General features: G+C 39.1%; 1 protein-coding gene across 2 annotated transcripts in view; it reads left to right on the forward strand.

Annotated features, from left to right (window-relative positions):
• Positions 1-2,491: 2,491 nt before the first annotated feature.
• The window catches only part of LOC114666527 (Fc receptor-like protein 2), a 28,738-nt gene continuing 12,089 nt past the window's right edge, over positions 2,492-19,140 (forward strand). The window contains exons 1-4 of one of the 2 annotated variants that reach the window (XM_051920032.1): positions 2,492-2,817; positions 6,275-6,307; positions 16,543-16,830; positions 17,703-17,990. In XM_051920032.1, coding sequence (XP_051775992.1) covers positions 2,625-2,817; positions 6,275-6,307; positions 16,543-16,830; positions 17,703-17,990 — 802 coding nt within the window. In that variant the 5' untranslated portion in view covers positions 2,492-2,624. The remainder of the gene's footprint in view (positions 2,818-6,274; positions 6,308-16,542; positions 16,831-17,702; positions 17,991-19,140) is intronic. The other variant, XM_028821425.2, reaches the window with a different exon arrangement.

Below are 19,140 nucleotides of genomic sequence, written 5' to 3' on the forward strand. Positions count from 1 at the left end.
ACCTTGATTATTGTATTAGTTTTTGTAAGTCCTTACCCAACTTTATTATTGAATGCAACCTTCTCGAGTAACACTTTAGTTTAGATAGTGGAAAAATGCATCCATTAGTCATACTGTTATGCAACAAGACTATAACAAAGGCTTTGCTTGGTGATAATAATGCTAACAAAGCATCATTAAAGTGGTTTTTCGTCTCTGTGCAGTGCAGAATATTAAGATCCTTTGATATGCTGGTAAAATGACTTGAGAATTTGAAGTATTCATAGGTCATATACTGAACTATACAACATCAAGAGATACCTGTCTCACTTAAACCACCACTGACCATTTCAAAGGGAAGAGATGCAGAGTTGAACAGTCATTTTACTGATACTTCTTAACAGTTATTAAGGCCATAACTCATCTTTGTTAAGGTTTTATTGTGTAACAGTAAATGATTGATAGGTGCATTTTTTTTCAGGCCCTAAGCCAAAGTGTTAACCGCTTCTAGTGATATCCATATATCTGAAGAAGTTTTCTTGATGAAAAAAATACTTGATACTATACGGTTTTGGAAAACATATTTTTGGTGGGGTGAAGTGTGCTGATGTTTGTTTAAGGTGATGAAAATGAGATAGAACATACAGAATACCGAATGAACCATTCTTTTCAAGAGCTGGAATTCATTGTGGGTGGCACGGTGGCGCAGTGGTGCTTCTTCTTCTTGTGACATCATACATAAATCTCTGATCCTGTTGTAGCTCTGCTCCTCAACCAGCTAAGACGATGCATCCATTGTCACAATAATAGTCAAAAGACATTGAAAAAGATTTGGGGCAGCCACCCGTATGTTGTGCCCTGACTAATTTTCATTCTAATCTAATTTTCATTCCTTTGTAGATTTGTTTCAATGAATACATTCATAGATACTTACTCACATTTTTTTAAAAATGCTGACATATTTAGTTTATTTTAGAATTATATTAGTGATCCAGTAGTTTTCATCTGTAAAGTCTTCAGTGGAGAATTGTTAACACTGATATTTAGACACATTATGTCTAAATTTAGTATATCATGATGGTCCATGGGTGGTACAGTAGAAACTCTGCTGCCTCTGAGTACGGAGACCACGTTTACATCCTGGGTCCTCCCTGCATGAAGTTCTTCCTGTGTATCACATGGGTTTTCTCCTGATACTCCAGTTTTCTCCCACAGTTTAAAGACATGCAGGGTAGGTGGACTGGTGTTGCTAAAGTCGAGCCTAGTTTGTGTGTCTGTGTGTTCACCCTGTGATGGACTAGTGCCCTGTCCAGGGACTGTTCTTGCTTGCTGGGATAGACTCCAGCTTCCCTACAACCCTGCTCAGGATAAGCAGGTGTGGACGAAGGATGGATGTTAGTTCATATTAACAGTTAAACTTTGTGCTTTGATTAGCACTCTGATCTTCATTTCTTAAGTAAGTGTCACCATTATGAGAATGAAGTTAGTTCTACAAACAACATTGAAACAAGATGAATAAATAAAAACTTTACCATTTCTCGTAATTATCTTCACAAAGGAAGATGCTGCAGAGAGGAAGATGATCGTCATGCAAGAGAGATAAGACGTTCCATGCACCTACCCAGATGGGCTGCCTCAAATTGGAACAGCAGGTGACACTTCAGCACCACACCAGTTCCGATCCCCAACAGGCCTGACCCCTTTGGCTCTCAGATGGTTTTGACTCTTCTAGGGTTGAGGCTCCCGAGGGCTTTCCCCCATCCCCGTCATAATGTGAGCAGCCATCCTGTGGGCAGCTGCAGCAGAGCTACTCTCGCGGAGAGCAGAAAGGAATCCCTTCTGTCATTTCAGAGCTGCATGAAGTTGTTTTTTACAGTGGCTGGAGTGCCAATCCTGCCATTATCCTCCATGATTTCTCTGCAAGTTGGAGGACCGGTTGCAGGGCTGGATGCAGCTTAACGTCATACCCAAGACTGGAGAGCGGGACTTGACTGTGTGTTTACTTGGGAAAGTTGCCAACCAGGATCCCGAGCTGTCTTGTCGTGTGGTGGGTGTGACAACGCGCTGTACCAGTGCATGCTTCCCAACCTGACCTGACATGATCTTCACAAAGACCAGGGGTTCTAATAACTTTTTATCATCTGAGATGAACATATACAAGCAGTATGGTCCAACTTTAAAAACGTGAAGCTTTTAATTTGTAGCAAACCCTGAGTGCCATTAGATGTCTGACAGGGTATTGAGTGTCATCACAAAGCCCTTAACCCATAATATCAGAATGCGAAAATCTCAAAACTTGTCCAATTCATATTTATGGGGGTCCCTGGCAGCATCTTGTGCAAGGCAGGAACCAACCCTTTTAAATGGAGCCAGTACATCAATATATCCACTCATGCACTCACCCACATGGTGCAAATTTAGAATTTTCAATTGACCTAACAGTCATGTCTTTGGGATGTAGGAGGACAAACCCTAGCAGGCACATTCAGAAAAAGAAGTAAAAAGCCCTGAACAATGGCTCTCTGAGGCTACAGAACTAACGAGGGTGATGTCCATGAACTTTGGGGGCAGGACTACTTCTTCAATCCGAGAAGAAGCGTCACTTCTTAGAAGTTTAAAGAAAATGCTTACATTATCTGTAAATTATGACACATTCAAAGTGGCAGTTTATCACAAAAAGAAATGTGGAAGTTAAATATCTACAGCAAACAAGAAACCTGCAGTTGAAACAAGTGTGTTATTTATCTTGGTGTTTTTATTTTATTTTTTTGTGCTGGTTTTCAGTTTGTTTTTCAAAAAATAAAAGGATGCTTATGAGCGACCTTCACTGGATTGTTTGTAAGTACAATCATTTGTTTTATACATTTAAAAAAAATTAAGATCATTTGTAAAGATATACAGATAAAAATAAGAAATCATAGTCAGAGAAAAAAGGAAGTATTTGTATGTGAGATGCAATGCAGTTGAATAAACTGTTAGAAGGAAAATGACATCAGTACAGTAAAACAAGAAATAAGTGCAGGAGAAAAACGTTCAAGGCTGGTGTTGCTGCTCCATGACATTAGAACTGTGAGTTCAGCTTGACACTATGCTGACATTCTTAATAATGAAAAAATATAATTACAAGATGCTATTATTATTATGCTGACAACATTTGAGATTCATTGGTAGCGTGTCTTTAATATTTCCAGTTGGAGCACAGGCAGGTGGTGTGACTTTCTTATTGTCGCATGGTGTCAGCAGTGGGATCTGGACCCACAACCTCAAGAACTGAAGTCCAATATGGATATGTATAGAGTAAACTTCTACCTACAGAATATAAAGTCAAATCTATAATGCAAAGGCTGGTTTGAATATATAAAATCCAATATGGTGTATGAAATCAATTCTGCCTAAGTGAAATCAAACATACTAAGTAAATTCTACATACTGTACATAAAGTCAAATTTGAAATAAATGGTTTTAATCTTGAATTGATATAGCCAAATCCATTATATCTGAATATAAAGTTAATTTAAAATATGTAAGTCAAGCTTTAAATAAATGGAATTGAATATTGGATATCATATTTCTCTGAGTATATAATGTCATACTTGAAATATATGGAGACAGTTATTAGATTAGATGTTAGATCAGATTAGTGTGGCATACGGCTGGGGCTTTTGCCCAGCCGGGGCTTCCCTAGACTGGAAGGACCAAGGGAGGGAGCATATCCAGAGCATCACCTACCCTGGAGCACTAGGTGGCAGCCCCCCTGGGTTGCAGCTGTACCTCAGACTCCCACAGGGCTCCATGGGAGCCAGAGTTGGTTGGCAGAAGACGAAGCTTGCCAGAAGGAGTGGAGGCAAAGAGAGTGAAAAAAAGAGAGAAGGAGTGTTTGGTGCTGGACTGGACTTGTGCTGTGACTGTGCTGTATATAAAAACAATAAAAGCGAAGTGTGTGTTTGTACTTGTGTCCTACATCTGTCTGTTTCAAGGTTAGGGCGGCTAGTGCGCCCCCTGGTGATCCACGTTAGATAAATTTTATCAATCCCAAGGGGGAAATCCAAATGCATACAGCTGCAGAAACATAAAAAGCAAGAATACAGATTAACAGGACAGATAGTACAGCCAATCAATCAATCAATTAATCTATTAATCAATCCATCAATCAATACAAATAAACTTAACAAATACTTTGGAGGAAGCATTGAATTGCCTGATCGCAGTGGACAGAAAAGACCCTCTGAGGCTCTTCTTAGCACACTGTGGTGGAGTGAGTCTGTGGCTAAAGTTGCTCTAAGAGAGTGTGTCCTGAAGGGGATGCATGGGATTTTTCATGATGGCAACCCATTTTGCCACCATCCTCTTTTCCACAACAGCTTCCAGCGTGTCCAGGGCTCGCACTGTGATGGAGCAGGCGCACCTGAGAAGTTTGTACAGGCAATGTGCTTCCTTTGTGCTCAGATTGCTTCCCCAGGAGACTGCAGCATTGAACACCATGCTATCTACTATGGACTGGTAGAACATTTCCAGCAGCTTACTGCAAAAATCAAAAGACCTGAAAGTCTCCTTAGGAAGTCCAATCTGCTCTGGCCCTTCTTGTACAGCGGTATTGTGTTGTCAGACCAGTCCAGTTTGTTGTTTCTGTTAACTCCCAGGTACTTGTAACTCTGCACCACTTCAACGTTCACCCCACTGAATGGTGACTGGTCTCAGAGGCTCCTTGGCATGCCTGAAGTCCCCCATCAGTTCTTTTCTCTTGCTGTTGTTGAGTTTGTGGCAGGTTGTTGTCCCTGCACCACATGATGAAGTCCTCTGCAACTCTCCTCTATTCTGAGTCACCTCCATTATTAAAGCAGCCTATGATGGGTGGGTCATCTGAACATTTCTGTAGATGGCAATCACTGGTATTGTGCTGGAAGCCTGTTGTGTAGAGGTAGAACAAGAAGGGGGACAGGACAGGACAGTTCCCTGAGGTGCTCCAATATTGCACACCACCATTTCTGACACAACAGTCCCTCAGTCTCAGTCACCTATTGACTGTATAAAGTTAAAAAGATTCTACCACCTTTCTAGCAAGCACAATAGGGCCCTTTAACATAGTAATGAATGCATTTACCACACTGATTTTATTTGTTGGAGCCTCACCAAATGACTGATAATGTTATGGCGATAAAGTCAATTAAAATACACATTTCTGAAGATTTATTTAAGCAGCAGCTCAGGGATATAATCCATCCAACATCATACTACATCTCCAACAAAGGATTTCATTCATTCATCCATTTGTTTATTTTCTGAACGGGCTTAATTCAGTTTTACGGTGATGCCATGTACAGTAGCAAGAACAACAGGAAAAGCAGATTTTCATACAAGGTAGGCCACTCAAAGTGCTTTACAAGATGTCACAGAAAAAGAAATAGAAGCAACAACGTAAGAATAAAGAAGTATATGAACGAATAAATGAAATATCAAAACAGTAAAAAAGAATAAATGAATATGGAAGTTGCAACGGAGGGCCGGCAGCCCCACCTGGCCAGGACGCCCAAGAAATCAAAGGATGGGCAGCCACTTTAGGGTACTGCTGTCCCCCTAGAACACTAGATGGCAGTCTCCCCTGGATTGTAGCGGTGGCCCGAATTCCCACAGGGTACCATGGGACTTGGAGTTCTTTATCTCAGTTCTGGTGGGTACTGCCAGGGGGTACTGTAAAAATGGAGGAGCCATATGGCATGGGCTGATACTTTCGGGTTGGCCCATATAAAAGGACTTGCCAGCTTCACAGGGACAAGCCTGAGTTGGGAGCTGGAGGACAAAGCTTGTTAGAGGAGAAGTGGCGACAGAGAAAGAGAGAGGAACAGACAAAGAAGAAAGAAATGACTGTGTATATTTGGTACATTTGGTGTTTGTACTATGCTGTGTTGGGAGTGGGGGGCAACTGAAAAATAAACGGTGTGCTGTGTTGAACTTGGGCTCTATCTGTGTCTGGGGTTTGGGGAGCTGTACGCCCCTGGTGGTCCACAAAGTAAATAATACAGATATACAAGTAATCGATAAAGCAGAGTCATTATTCCAGCAGCATAGCACATCTACAGAAATGAGTAGTGAATTATAAAAAAAAACAAAACTATTTTTATCAGAGGCGCTGAGACTTCTGCTGAAGTTATTTTGTAGCTTTCTCTTCCTCTTCACACCCTCATCTTTTTTAGTATTTTCATTTCTGTGTGGCTATCAGTAGTACTTATGAAGGAACTGAAACTGTTCCACAAACTTTAAAGATGAAGCCCGTCCAAGGTTCTGTTCTGTCTTTCAGGGCTGGTGGCAGTGGCTTCCTGTGAATACGGAGGTAAGAAACTTTCCACATTCTTGTGATGCTAACACCACTAATCTGCATCTAAAGCTTGTTTCTCCATTAGTACTCACATTATATTGCCTGTGTTAACCATTCAATTAAATCACTCAATTTAAACCTTTCTACATCACTTGCCCCAGCTCTTCCGCTTGGCTTTTTCCTGACCAGTGGCATAGCATTCGCATGGAGCAAACGGAAAATCCCAGTGGCTCTGAAACCTGGTGGAGGGGGCCCCTTAAGACCCTTCCTTTTTTTCCAAAAAATCCTTCCGTTTCATGTTCAGAATTGCCACATGTACGATTTCAAATCATTAGATCTATGACAGCTCCTGTTACAAGTTCTAACAGTTGTCTATGGTCATACAGTTTCAAACCATACGGTATGCTTTAAAACCACCAGTTGCAATCCTGTCCTTGAAACCATGAAGAGTTGCTGGGTAGTAATGGAAGCGACTGGGCAGTGAGGCGAGCAGCACGTTCATGGTTATACATTGCATTTTGCAATTGAAACTGTACGTATGTGCAAAGTATGATAAATTGAGCCAGCCATTTCTGTGTTAAGCAAGCATTATTTTTTGTTTTAATTAAAGTGCGTTATTCACATATCATATATACTCACATATAGATAGGGTCTTGAAACCTGAAAAATCAATCATAAAATCAGACCCCAATTTAGATAGATAGATAGATAGATAGATAGATAGATAGATAGATAGATAGATAGATAGATAGATAGATAGATAGATAGATAGATAGATAGATAGATAGATACTTTATTAATCCCAAGGGGAAATTCACATACTCCAGCAGCACCTTACTGATACAAAAAACAATATTAAATTAAAGATTGATAATAATGCAGATAAAAACAGACAATAACTTTATATAATGTTAACGTTTACCCCCCCGGGTAGAATTGAAGAGTCGTATAGTGTGGGGGAGGAACGATCTCCTCAGTCTGTCAGTGGAGCAGGACGGTGACAGAAGTCTGTCGCTGAAGCTGCTCCTCTGTCTGGAGATGATCCTGTTCAGTGGATGCAGTGGATTCTCCATGATTGACAAGAGCCTGCTCAGCTCCCGTCGCTCTGCCACAGATGTCAAACTGTCCAGCTCCATGTCTACAATAGAGCCTGCCTTCTTCACCAGTTTGTCCAGGCGTGAGGCGTCTTTCTTCTTTATGCTGCCTCCCCAGCACACCACCGCGTAGAAGAGGGTGCTCGCCACAACCGTCTGATGGAACATCTGCAGCATCTTATTGCAGATGTTGAAGGACGCCAGCCTTCTAAGGAAGTATAACCGGCTCTGTCCTTTCTTACACAGAGCATCAGTATTGGCAGTCCAGTCTAATTTATCATCCAGCTGCACTCCCAGGTATTTATAGGTCTGCACCCTCTGCACACAGTCACCTCTGATGATCATGGGGTCCAGGAGGGGTCTGGGCCTCCTAAAATCCACCACCAGCTCCTTGGTTTTGCTGGTGTTCAGGTGTAGGTGGTTTGAGTCGCACCATTTATATTATACGCCTGTTCAAAAATGCGATACTTACATTTTTTTTTTTTACATTTTCCTGCCTCCTCCAATCTCGCACCAGTTTTGCAGACACATTGAATTTTGTTGCAGTAGCGCAGTTAGCAATTTCTTTCGCCACTTCAACAACTTTTAATTTAAAACCAGCTTGATATTTTCTTCTGATTGAATGCTCCATCGTTGATAAGGGATACTCTTACGATAAAGGAGTATGAGGGTGTCAGATACAAAAAAACACAAATCAGTGCAAACATTGCTTCGGAATAGTTTGGGTATCACCATGTGGTCATGTAGGCACAATACACGGTGTGCTCCGTGGTTACTCTCTCAGGTGGGCGTTAGCATATCATAATCTCTTGGACCAATAGCATGAGTTTTCCACATTCGACTAATACAACAGACATTATAAAATACCGGAAATTATACGTTAAAATCAAGCCCCAACTTATCCGTGGGAGAACTTAAATGCGAGTATATACAGTAATTTGTAATTACATTGGGTTATCAGCAGTGCAGTAGACATAATATGTACAATGCATGCAGCACATAATTCAAATGTCCACTCAGTCATGTTCATAGTTGAGCAGTCGCTGCTTGACATGAGAATGTGATTAACAAGGATTTTCTAATTTATCTCTCTGATATTACAGCAACATTTTTACAAATTGTAACTTATATCATGTGAAATATAGAAAATACATTTTGCTATAATACAACTCTTTATATGCTTTCTGTCATTAATATTACCATACACATTAATGAAAATAGCTTATACAACAATAAAGAGTCCACTTCTTTTGAGAAGCCCACCCAATAAAAGAATCCATGCAGAAGTACTTTTAAATTACTTCATATTAAATGTCCATTGAAATAAATAAATAAATAGCTTACAAATATTTTACTCAGTATTTTGATTTTAAGTGGCCTTGTACTTCAGAACAGGTCATCCACCTGAAGTTAAACATATTTGGGCCCAGTCAGTACCTAAATGGGAGACCATCTAGAAAAACCTTGGGTTGCTGCTGGATGAGGTGTTGGAGAGTCCAGCAGGGGACCAAAGTCCCAGAGCAATGACAGTGACATTGTGATGTAAAAATGGTGCCATCCCTCAGGTGAGACATAAACCCGACGTCCTGACTCACTGTGGTCATAAAAGATCCCTGGGCATCCTTTAAAAAAAGCATGGCATATCTCGATGTCCAGGCTAAATTGTCCGCTATGGCCTAGTCATTCTAACTCGCTAATCATCCCCTGTCTTGAGAAAGAATATTTAGAATTAAGGTGCGTCAGTCTTTCCAAATAATAAAAGTATGATGCTAATAGAATTATAAGAAGCGTGACACTTATGTATTAAATAAGAATGTGCTAAAGCTAACTGAACAAATGTAATCTAATGCAGATACTAAAGCTATAAGAATATAATTTCTTTATAACTAATGTACTGAACTAACCTTTATGTAACCCTTGATATTTTATGAGCAATGTGCGTGAAAAAAAAGTATAAGGAAGTGAGCATTGTCTAAAACCACTGCGTTGCATACACCCTATAACCGTTAGGACAAAACTTGCTGTAGCTGCCGAAATATATAAGATGTTGTCAGGCACGGGTAAAACGCATGTTGAAAGAATTCTCACAGTCCAAAGTTCGTTTTAAAATATTTAGTGAAAGTTAAAAGAAAATAATCCACACAAGAATAAAAGGAAAAATACTTACACACATAGAATAAAAGGCAAAAAAATGGAAAAATGTATCTTGCATGAACTTAGGTTTTATTGAAAACCTTTAGTTATTTCTGTACTTAAAAGTTCTTAATTTCTTCTTCTATACACCTTAAGCGTACAGTACTTCACTTAAATAAACAAGTTTTCTTTACGTGTTACTTCACACATTCAAATAGCCCGTAGGCTATCAAGCACGATCACATGCTGTCACGGTTAAAAACCGTATGCCTCTACACCTTATACAAGGCAAGGCTGTCGCTAACTAACTGAAGAATATTTACACTAAGCTGTTAGAAATGGCAAGAATATACAAATTCAATTGTACTTATGGGTGCTTATAGGAACCTCCCATAGATTATGCATTGTCATCTAATAAAATATTCATGAATCTTATAGAACTAGGAAAATGGCTCTTACACTTGCTATAACTGGTCTTATGTACGTGTAAGTTAGTAGAAGTGTATTTCTTAAAATTGTGAAAATACTAACCACTTTTTATCTGTAAAAAACAGTGTTTTCTCTGCATGTACAAACTCAGGATGTGGACAGGGGCTACAGCAATCCATGTAATAACCTCAAGATGAACTGCTATTTTTTTTTTTATTCTTGTCAACAAACTTGAGTATAAAAAGGAAGTCTCTCTTTCCTGCTGGCAGGCTGACGGTCTGTAGCACACTAGAACGTGACAGGGTCTGCAGCCTCCTCTCACCAAGAATAAAAGAAATTGCTTTTTACTTGTTATTGGTGTCCGCCTTCTGTTGTTCTCGACTTCAGTGACCACAGTCTCTAATTGTCTGTCTCCCTCTCACCACTTTACCACCTAAGAGCTCATGTGTGGTGAGTGTACTGACGCAAAAATGGCTGCCGTTGCATCATCCAGGTGGAAGCTGCACATTAGTAGTGGTTGAAGTGCCTCTTCGCTCATTATGTAAATGTGTTTTGAGTAGTGAGAAAAGCACTACATAAATATAAAGAATTATTATTATTTGGTATGTCTCTGGAATAATATATTTATACTGTCATCCTATTACACAAAAATTAAATATTTTACATACGAAAACTTATTTAAAAGAAAATGTATACTGTATTCAATTAAATATACCTACATTTTACAAAACTTTTTTTTCTCTTGAAATCTTCATTTTTCTCTTCCTTAATATTATTTGTAATATTTTTTCCAAGAGCCCTCGATATACCAGCTATACCATTGTTCCTGATGTCTTCCAGGTGCATCATGGCTTTTCTAGGATGCAGTCATCCAATTTCCCTCATATTTTTTTTTACTTTTCTGTTTCCTAATCAGCATTACATTGTCAAACTCACAGCACAAGATGGTGCTTATGCTGTTGGCTACTTGGAATTTACATGCTTTTATATAGTGACCTTGGAGCTGCTATCTATTTTTTTACACCAGAGTTTAATTGGGTAGTTAAGTAACTTCTTCTTCTTGTTTTTCTTCAGCTTTTGGCTGTTCCCATTAGGGGTTGCCACAGCAGATCATCTTTTTTCATCGCTTCCTGTCCTCATCATCTTGCTCTGTCACACCCATCACCTGCATGTCTTCTCTCGTCACATCCTTAAACATTCTCTTAGGTCTTCCTCTTTTCCTCTTTCCTGGCAGCTCTATCGTTAACATCCTTCTCCCAATGTACCCAGCATCTCTCCTCTGTACATGCCCAAACCAACGCAATCTCGCCTCTCTGACTTTGTCACCAAACCTTCCAACCTGAGCTGATCCTCTAATGCCCTCATTTTTAATTCTGTCCATCCTCTGCCCACTCAATCCAAATATTAGCATCTTTAACTCTGCCACCTCCAGCTCTGTCTTCAGTGCCACCGTCTCCCACCCATATAACATTGCTGGTCTCACTAATGTCTTGTAGACCTTCCCTTTCACTCTTGCTGATACCCGTCTGTCACAAATCACTCCTGACACTCTTCTCCACCCATTCCACCCCCCCCTGCACTCTCTTTTTCACTTCTCTTCCACAATCCCCATTACTCTGTACTGTTGATCGCAAGTATTTAAACTCATCCACCTTCGCCAACTCTACTCCCTGCATCCTCACCATTCCACTGACCTCCCTCTCATTCACACACATGTATTCTGTCTTGTTCCTTCATTCCTCTCCTCTCTAAAGCATATCTCCACCTCTCCAGGGACTCCTCAACCTGCACCCTGCTCTCGCTACAGATCACAATGTCATCAGCAAACATCATAGTGCATGGTTAACCATAAATAATGAAAGACATTTCATTTTGAATGATTGATTAATCCTTTGGAATCCATTTCATTTTCCACTTTTATGTATTTAATATGACGCATATAGTATAGTGCATTCAGTTATTTGTTTTGTATACCCATCAATTTTTCAAGTAGTATGTAGCGCAATTCTGTAGTGCAAAACTCTGAAAAAGTTTTTACTCAGAAAGTAGTTTATCAGGAAATATTTTATTCATTCCAACAGTGCCTTAGATGAGTGTACCACCAGTATCTTCAAAATAGGTCACCTATGGGATAGCACACCAAGGGAGATCCACATCTCCTGCCCTGGATCATTCTTTGGAAATAGCTGTAATATATACCCTAGAATCAGCACATATTATATGTGGTGTGGGCTTAACAAGTTATGTGTTAGTTTTTAGGTGATTCATTGAGATCTGAGGAATGGTTTCTGTTGATGGAATAAATACCACAAAATGTACATAACATAATGAATACTGTTAAGAGGAGACTTTTTAGAATCAAAAGGTGAGGTAACTGGATATAAAACCACATTTCTATATTTGCAGGGCAAGGAAAGGATATGAGAATTCACAAACAAAAGAATTGTGTATATAGATTTCAAATGATTTTAAAATCCTTTAATAATAGAGTTAACTGAGAAATCAACATTTATTTATTTTAAAAATTGCAGCTGTTGTCATTACTTCAGTGTTTATTTTTCAGTTTCTTCTGATTAATAAGGTTCATATTATCATATCCTTCTAACCGTCATACATACATACATACATCAGATGATAAATACTATATAAAACATTTATTCATTTAGCAGATGGTTTTACCTGAAAAGGTCAACATGATAGATAGATAGATAGATATGAAAGGCACTATATAATAGATAGATAGATAGATAGATAGATAGATAGATAGATAGATAGATAGATAGATAGATAGATAGATAGATAGATAGAAACTTTATTAATACTGAAGGAAATTGCAGGGTTGTTGCAGCAGACAAAAGCACAAATATACACATGTCACGAACTACAATTATCTTAATTTAATGTTAACAAGATTCAATTACAGGTATGCCTTCCTGGGATTAATAAAGTATCTATCTATCTATCTATCTATCTATCTATCTATGTATCTATCTATCTATCTATCTATCTATCTATCTATCTATCTATCTATAACAGCCTTATGCCCGATGCCTTATGGGAATCTCCTATAATAACTTTCTTTTTAATAATTTAAAACCACAAAATGAATCTTTTCAGAGCAGCGAATACATTGAAGATGTAAATATTATGTGTCACTTTGTTATTCTGACCATTTTTCTGTAGACAAGAAGTTACAAATTGTCCCTGCCAGGTCACAAATGATCCCTAGCCCAAGTTACAAAAAGTCCATAAGTTACAAAAGATCCCTACCTGGTTACAAATGATCCCTATGAGTAACAAATGATCCCTATTCAGGTTACAAAAAGTCCCTAACATCTATCTATCTATCTATCTATCTATCTATCTATCTATGTATCTATCTATCTGTCTGTCTGTCTGTCTGTCTGTCTGTCTCTCTATCTATCTTAATGTCCATGATACATTCTTTGAAATAGGAGGTTATATGATTTGGATGTTGTGCAAGCACATATTTGTACTTAGTAAACCTACTTAACATACTGTAGTGTACCTGTATTGACTAAATAGCCAAGAGAGTGTTCATATACAGTATGATATTTCAGCCATGGGAGCCATGATGTACTTCACTACAATATTTGCACAAGAAAGCTAAATAAGATTAAGATTTGCTGCCTATGAATCGAAGCACACACTGTTGAATTAATGAAACGTAATGTAAGAAAATGTAAAGTATCACATGTAGAAAACGGAAATGCTATGGCTTAGAAACACAGTGGGATGTCTAAAAATGAAATGTAATTCTTCTGAGAAGGAGTCGTAATGGATTCTACACTGTCAACTTTCAGACAGTGTTCAGAAGCTATTAAGAAGGCTAACAGAATGTCAGATTTTATAGTGCCCTGATGTGTGGAGTACGTCCAAGGAAGTTAGGCTGAAGCTTTATAACACACTTGTGAGGCCTTATCTGGAGTACTATGTGCAGTATGTGTTTCCAGGCTATAAAAGGGACAGTACTGGAAAAAGTCCTGAGAAGAGCGACGAGACTGATTCCAGGGCAACAGGGGTTGAGTTATGAGGAAAGATTAAAAGAGCTGAGCCTTTACAGTTTAAGAAAAAGAGGAGCAAGAGAAGGCATGATTAAAGTGGTCAAAATTATGAAGAGAATTAGTCCAGTGGATTGGGACTGTGACTTTAAAATAAGCCTAACAAGAACAAGGGGACAGAGGTGAAAACTTGATAAGGGTAAATTTCACACAAACATTAAGAAGTTTTTCTTGATACAGATAACTACAGACACGTAGAATGAGTGACCAAGTAATGTGGTAGACGGTAGAACTTTAGGAACCTTCAAAACTCAACTTGATGCTATTTTGAAGAAATTAAGTGGATAGGATTGGAGTGCTTTTTTGGGCTGAATGGCCTGTTCTTGTCCCTATTTTTCTAATGTTCTAATGTATTGTAACAGTACTCTGTTTTCTTTGACAAGATCAGTACATTAAATGGACTGCACTAGGAATGTGTTACTGCCTTGGATACAACAAAACACACACTAATGCACACAGCGACACTAGGACAATTGGAAGTCTCAAATAAAATTAACTGGCACAATATTAGGACATGAGAGGAACTCTGGAGTAGTAAGGCAGCAGAGTTAATCATTTCAACATCTGTATCCAGTCACAAGGCCAAAAGAATGAACCAAAGGAAAAAAAACAAACAAGCAAATATTTGGTTACTATTGGCAAGTGGATGCGGAATCATCCGGCCTACAGAATGAGAAGTTCCATCTCATTTTTCACTATTGGAAGTGTTAGAGATAAGAGTTTTGCTTAGCTCAGTAATTTTTCAGTCTCCATGTTATCTGACAGACACCAAATTTTTCAAATTATCTCTTTGGTAAAATATTGAAGGTGTGTTGTTATTTGCATATCACATAAAACTATGAAAGAAACTACCAGAATCTGAGATGATTTGAATATGAATAGTCTCTTTAATACTATGTTTACCCTTTGAAAAACAAGCCAAAAGCATTGAATTTTGGTCAGCAAGAAGCAAAATGCACATGACAGAAACATATAAATACCAAAACATCACCATAAATAGGAAAGGAATGTCTTTGTGTCTGTGGTGGGCTGGCGCCCTGCCCGGAGTTTGTTTCCTGCCTTGTGCCCAGTGTTGGCTGGGATTGGCTCCAGCAGACCCCCGTGACCCTGTAGTTAGCATATAGCGGGTTGGATAATGGATGGATGGATGGATGTCTTTGTGTGACATTCTTTGAAATAGTCACTAAAGCACAACCCAACTTCATAATCAGGACAGCAGAAGCTTCTTTGTTTGCATATTTTTCCTATAGGATTTTTTTTATTGCTTGCTTGAGTGGTTAGAATATCTGTGCTTGATCCACACGATCGCTGCACGCCTTCCGTTACTGTGGGCTACCACAGCACAAGGCTTAATGACTTCCATATTTCCCCTTACATGAACACTGACAGTTTCCTTGTCCTTCTACTTGATCTCAATTATTTTGCCTTTGTGTCGTGCACCTACCATCACACCATGGTGAAGCTTCACATGGCAAAATTCACCAGGTATATCATGATGATTCGTTCATACTGTGCCATATGCATCAGTTTCACTATTTGTTTCCACATCTCATTACCAATTCACATTGTATTGCTCATATTGAGCAATGGTCCAGTTTCATGTTTGTTCTAACACTGGCTTTATGGCTTTTCATTGGCCATTGTGTTTTTGGTTGAAGGCTCCGCCCCAATCCTGAATAACATAAGGTGGCAGAATGCATAGAAATATTCAGGATATTTTGAGGTATGATGATATTTCATCCACTAGATGGCAGCAAAATACTGTCCAAAGAGTTATTTGGGCTTAACACTGTAACGGCAGATCATTACACATCATCCCAAGTCTGACTCGCGTTTAACACTAGAATCGTTGAAGCCGACGAAAAAAGTCGTAATCCAGGGCCACCTTAAATTCCTTCGGACTACTCCTCATCAGCGTTTTTGTCTTCAGATGTGTCGATCGGCACTGGAAGCAGGCAGCCTGCTCATTCATCCACCCATGGAAGCAGCTGAAGTCAACTCAAACACTGAAGGTTATCTGGAAGTGAGGTGTTTAGAAATGTATATGGTATAGATCCATCCATCCATCCTCCTTTAACCGCCACCTTATCGTGGTGGAGGGGTTTGCGTGTCCCAATGATCCTAGGAGCTCTGTTGTCCGGGGCTTTATGCCCCTGGTAGGGCCACCCAAGGCAAACTGGTCCTAGGTGAGGGATGAGACAAAGAGCGGTTAAATAAACCTCCTATATGGTATAGAATATATTATTATTTGGGATACATACAGTACATTTCATGTGTGTTCCGTGTCTACAACTAACTGGGTAAATGTAGGATGACAGGAAATGCGAGGCAAGAAATGTTGAAAACATAACTAGAACAGAAACCACATGATCAGATGTGTTAAGAATGAAAATATAAATGCTGGGACTGCTACTTTAACAAAAAAACTCACTTTATTGAACTAGTTTACAGCTGCAGGTTTGTTGGCTCAGCAGCTCCATGACAACGTGGAAATCTGTTCTTTCTCTTATAGAAAAACTGAAGGTGATACTAAAGATCAGAAATCAGAAGGGAGCAATTGACGTTGGTAACCCAGTGACTCTGGATTGCAGCATTAGCAGTGACTTACCTGGTTGGAGATATCGCTGGTACCAATGGAGACAGATAGAAGGGTGGAATGTTATTAATGACATCTCTGGAGACACTTACACAGTCCAGTCTATGTCTCAGTCCGACAGTGGAGAGTACTGGTGTTGTGCTGTCAGAGATGATCATCCTCATTATGCAGAGTTCAGCAATGCTGTGACGCTGACTGTTCAAGGTGAGTTTGTCCAGCCCGTACTGAAAGAAATAGAGGCTCTGCGTTCATGTGAGAGTTTCTAAGATTTATGGTAGAGAAACGTTACTTGATTTAAGAAGATTAACTATTTGAAATAAGAGTTCCTTGTATGGAAAATCAACTGAAACTGAGAAAATGTCATGGAGAAATCTTCAGAAAAAACAAGCAGAGTCTTCAGATAGACAATCAGAATTAGACTTTATTGCACAGCATAGGAAGCCATTGCAGAGCACTTAAAGCCTGTTTAATGAAGTGAGCTCCTTGTTTTGGGTGAGCCTCAAATTTATATACAATTCTTATCTCAAAATATCTCCATCTTCACACCATTTCCCATCATCTGCTTTTCAGGGTTTCTCATGATAATGACCTCACTCAGTACCTTTTCTCATAACAATCACGTGGTTTTGCAGACTTTCTCATAGCAATACCTTTGCCCTGTAGACTTTCCCATAACAATCTTCTTTCCAGTAGACCTTCTCAAAAACAATTTTCCTTCCAAGTCCAACTTCTCATAACAACCACTTTGGCATGAAGGGCTACCAATGTTACCTCACATGTCTTTTGCTATTCTGAAAATTAGAGAACAGTTCCATGTAGAAACTAAATTTTAAAAATCTTTAATAGTAAAATGGTGACACAAAGAACAGCCCAATGATAAGGAAAGCAGATTCTTACGTGCTGGCCTGCCGATTTTCCTCTAAGAGGTTCCTCCGGACAAACTGACCCTACCTTTACACTCTTTAAGAATAAAACTTAAAAGTAAGGAATTGAACTTTAAATAGAAGCTTACCCAAATTCACACAAATTAGAGCTGTGGCTGTGGTTGTCTATTTTCTTTATCTTTTTACAACTAGAGAAACCAAAGGCAACACTGAAAATGAAGAATCAGAGGATACCTGTGTCTGCAGGAGACACGGTGACCCTGGACTGCAGCATTGAGGGCGGCTTTACTGGCTGGAGGTACATCTGGTACAAACTGAACTGGACAGAAGGGAGTGATTTACTTAATGACACCACTGGAGAGACTTACACAGTCCAGTCTGTGACTCAGTCTGATATTGGAGTGTACTGGTGTTGTGGGTACAGAGATGAACTTCCTCAATCATCAGAGGACAGCAATGTTGTTATACTGCGTGTTCAAGGTGAGTGTGAGACCACAGGAGGGTCAGCAGTGAGCAGTGGTCCTTCACAGGCAGACGTCAGATTTTACCTGAGCTCAGCTGTTAGGTGATTCACATTCTACTCTTCTTTTTAATGTTCTTTAATACTATTTGACTCACCATGAAGAAATGTGCAATAAATAGAGCTGATGAAACCAGTAGTTCACTCAGCCTGAAAATATCAGTTGGAATTCGATCTGTAAATTATCTATGACGTTCTTGGTTCTCTGGATGCCAAACAGCATAAAATGTGTATTTATTTGGTCAGCAAGACTACTCTGATTGTGATGCGAGGAGCCACAGGTCTTTATTGAAACACAGTTGCTTAGTTACAAGGAAATATTTGCAAATAACAGCATTCATTTAATTGTATTTCCTTTCAGGTCATGTCAGATAGCTCTTATATTAGAGATTTTTCTTTTCCCAGAATATCATTAAAATTATTTATAGCTGGGAGCAGACTTTCCAGATTTGACAGTTACTTTAAATCCCAATCACAGTCAAAATCCCACCCAATCCTATAAAATCTAGCCCAATATGGATTAGTCCATTTCAAGCAAGCATACTTCCACCTAAATATACTTTCCTAACCCCAAGCTAAAAGCATCTCTGATTGGCCAATTTGTATTAGTGGGTGGGACCAGACAGTTATATTTTGAGAGTATTTTTCAAAGGTCCAAGGGTACTACTCACAGAGCGAAGCCTTTTAATGAATTTGTTTGAATACATATGATGAACGGTAGAAAAAAAACATGATGAGAGCTCATTTGGCTATGAGCAAAGGTTTATAAATGAGACCTCAGGAGATCAAATCTAATCAGTAAACATGCCAGGATCAGAACCAGAAAACCAAACCAATCTTTTGTCAAACCAAGCCTTAATCCTAACACAGTCAAAGAAATATAGGCTGATGTTTTAATACTGGAAAAAACAGTAATTAAAGCAACCACAAATTGTTCCTGGGACTCTATACATGAGTCCCGGTGATGTCATACATAGTAAATTACAGGTTGTTTGCAAGGAATGCACAAGTAACACTGCCACAAAATGGTGGTGATCAAAATATAAAAATTGCATCAGGGAAGGATGATAAATATCACCAAAAGGGAAATGAACCAAAAAATGAATCTCA

The sequence above is a fragment of the Erpetoichthys calabaricus genome, chromosome 16 (genome assembly GCF_900747795.2).
Source record: "Erpetoichthys calabaricus chromosome 16, fErpCal1.3, whole genome shotgun sequence".
NCBI lineage: Eukaryota > Metazoa > Chordata > Cladistia > Polypteriformes > Polypteridae > Erpetoichthys > Erpetoichthys calabaricus.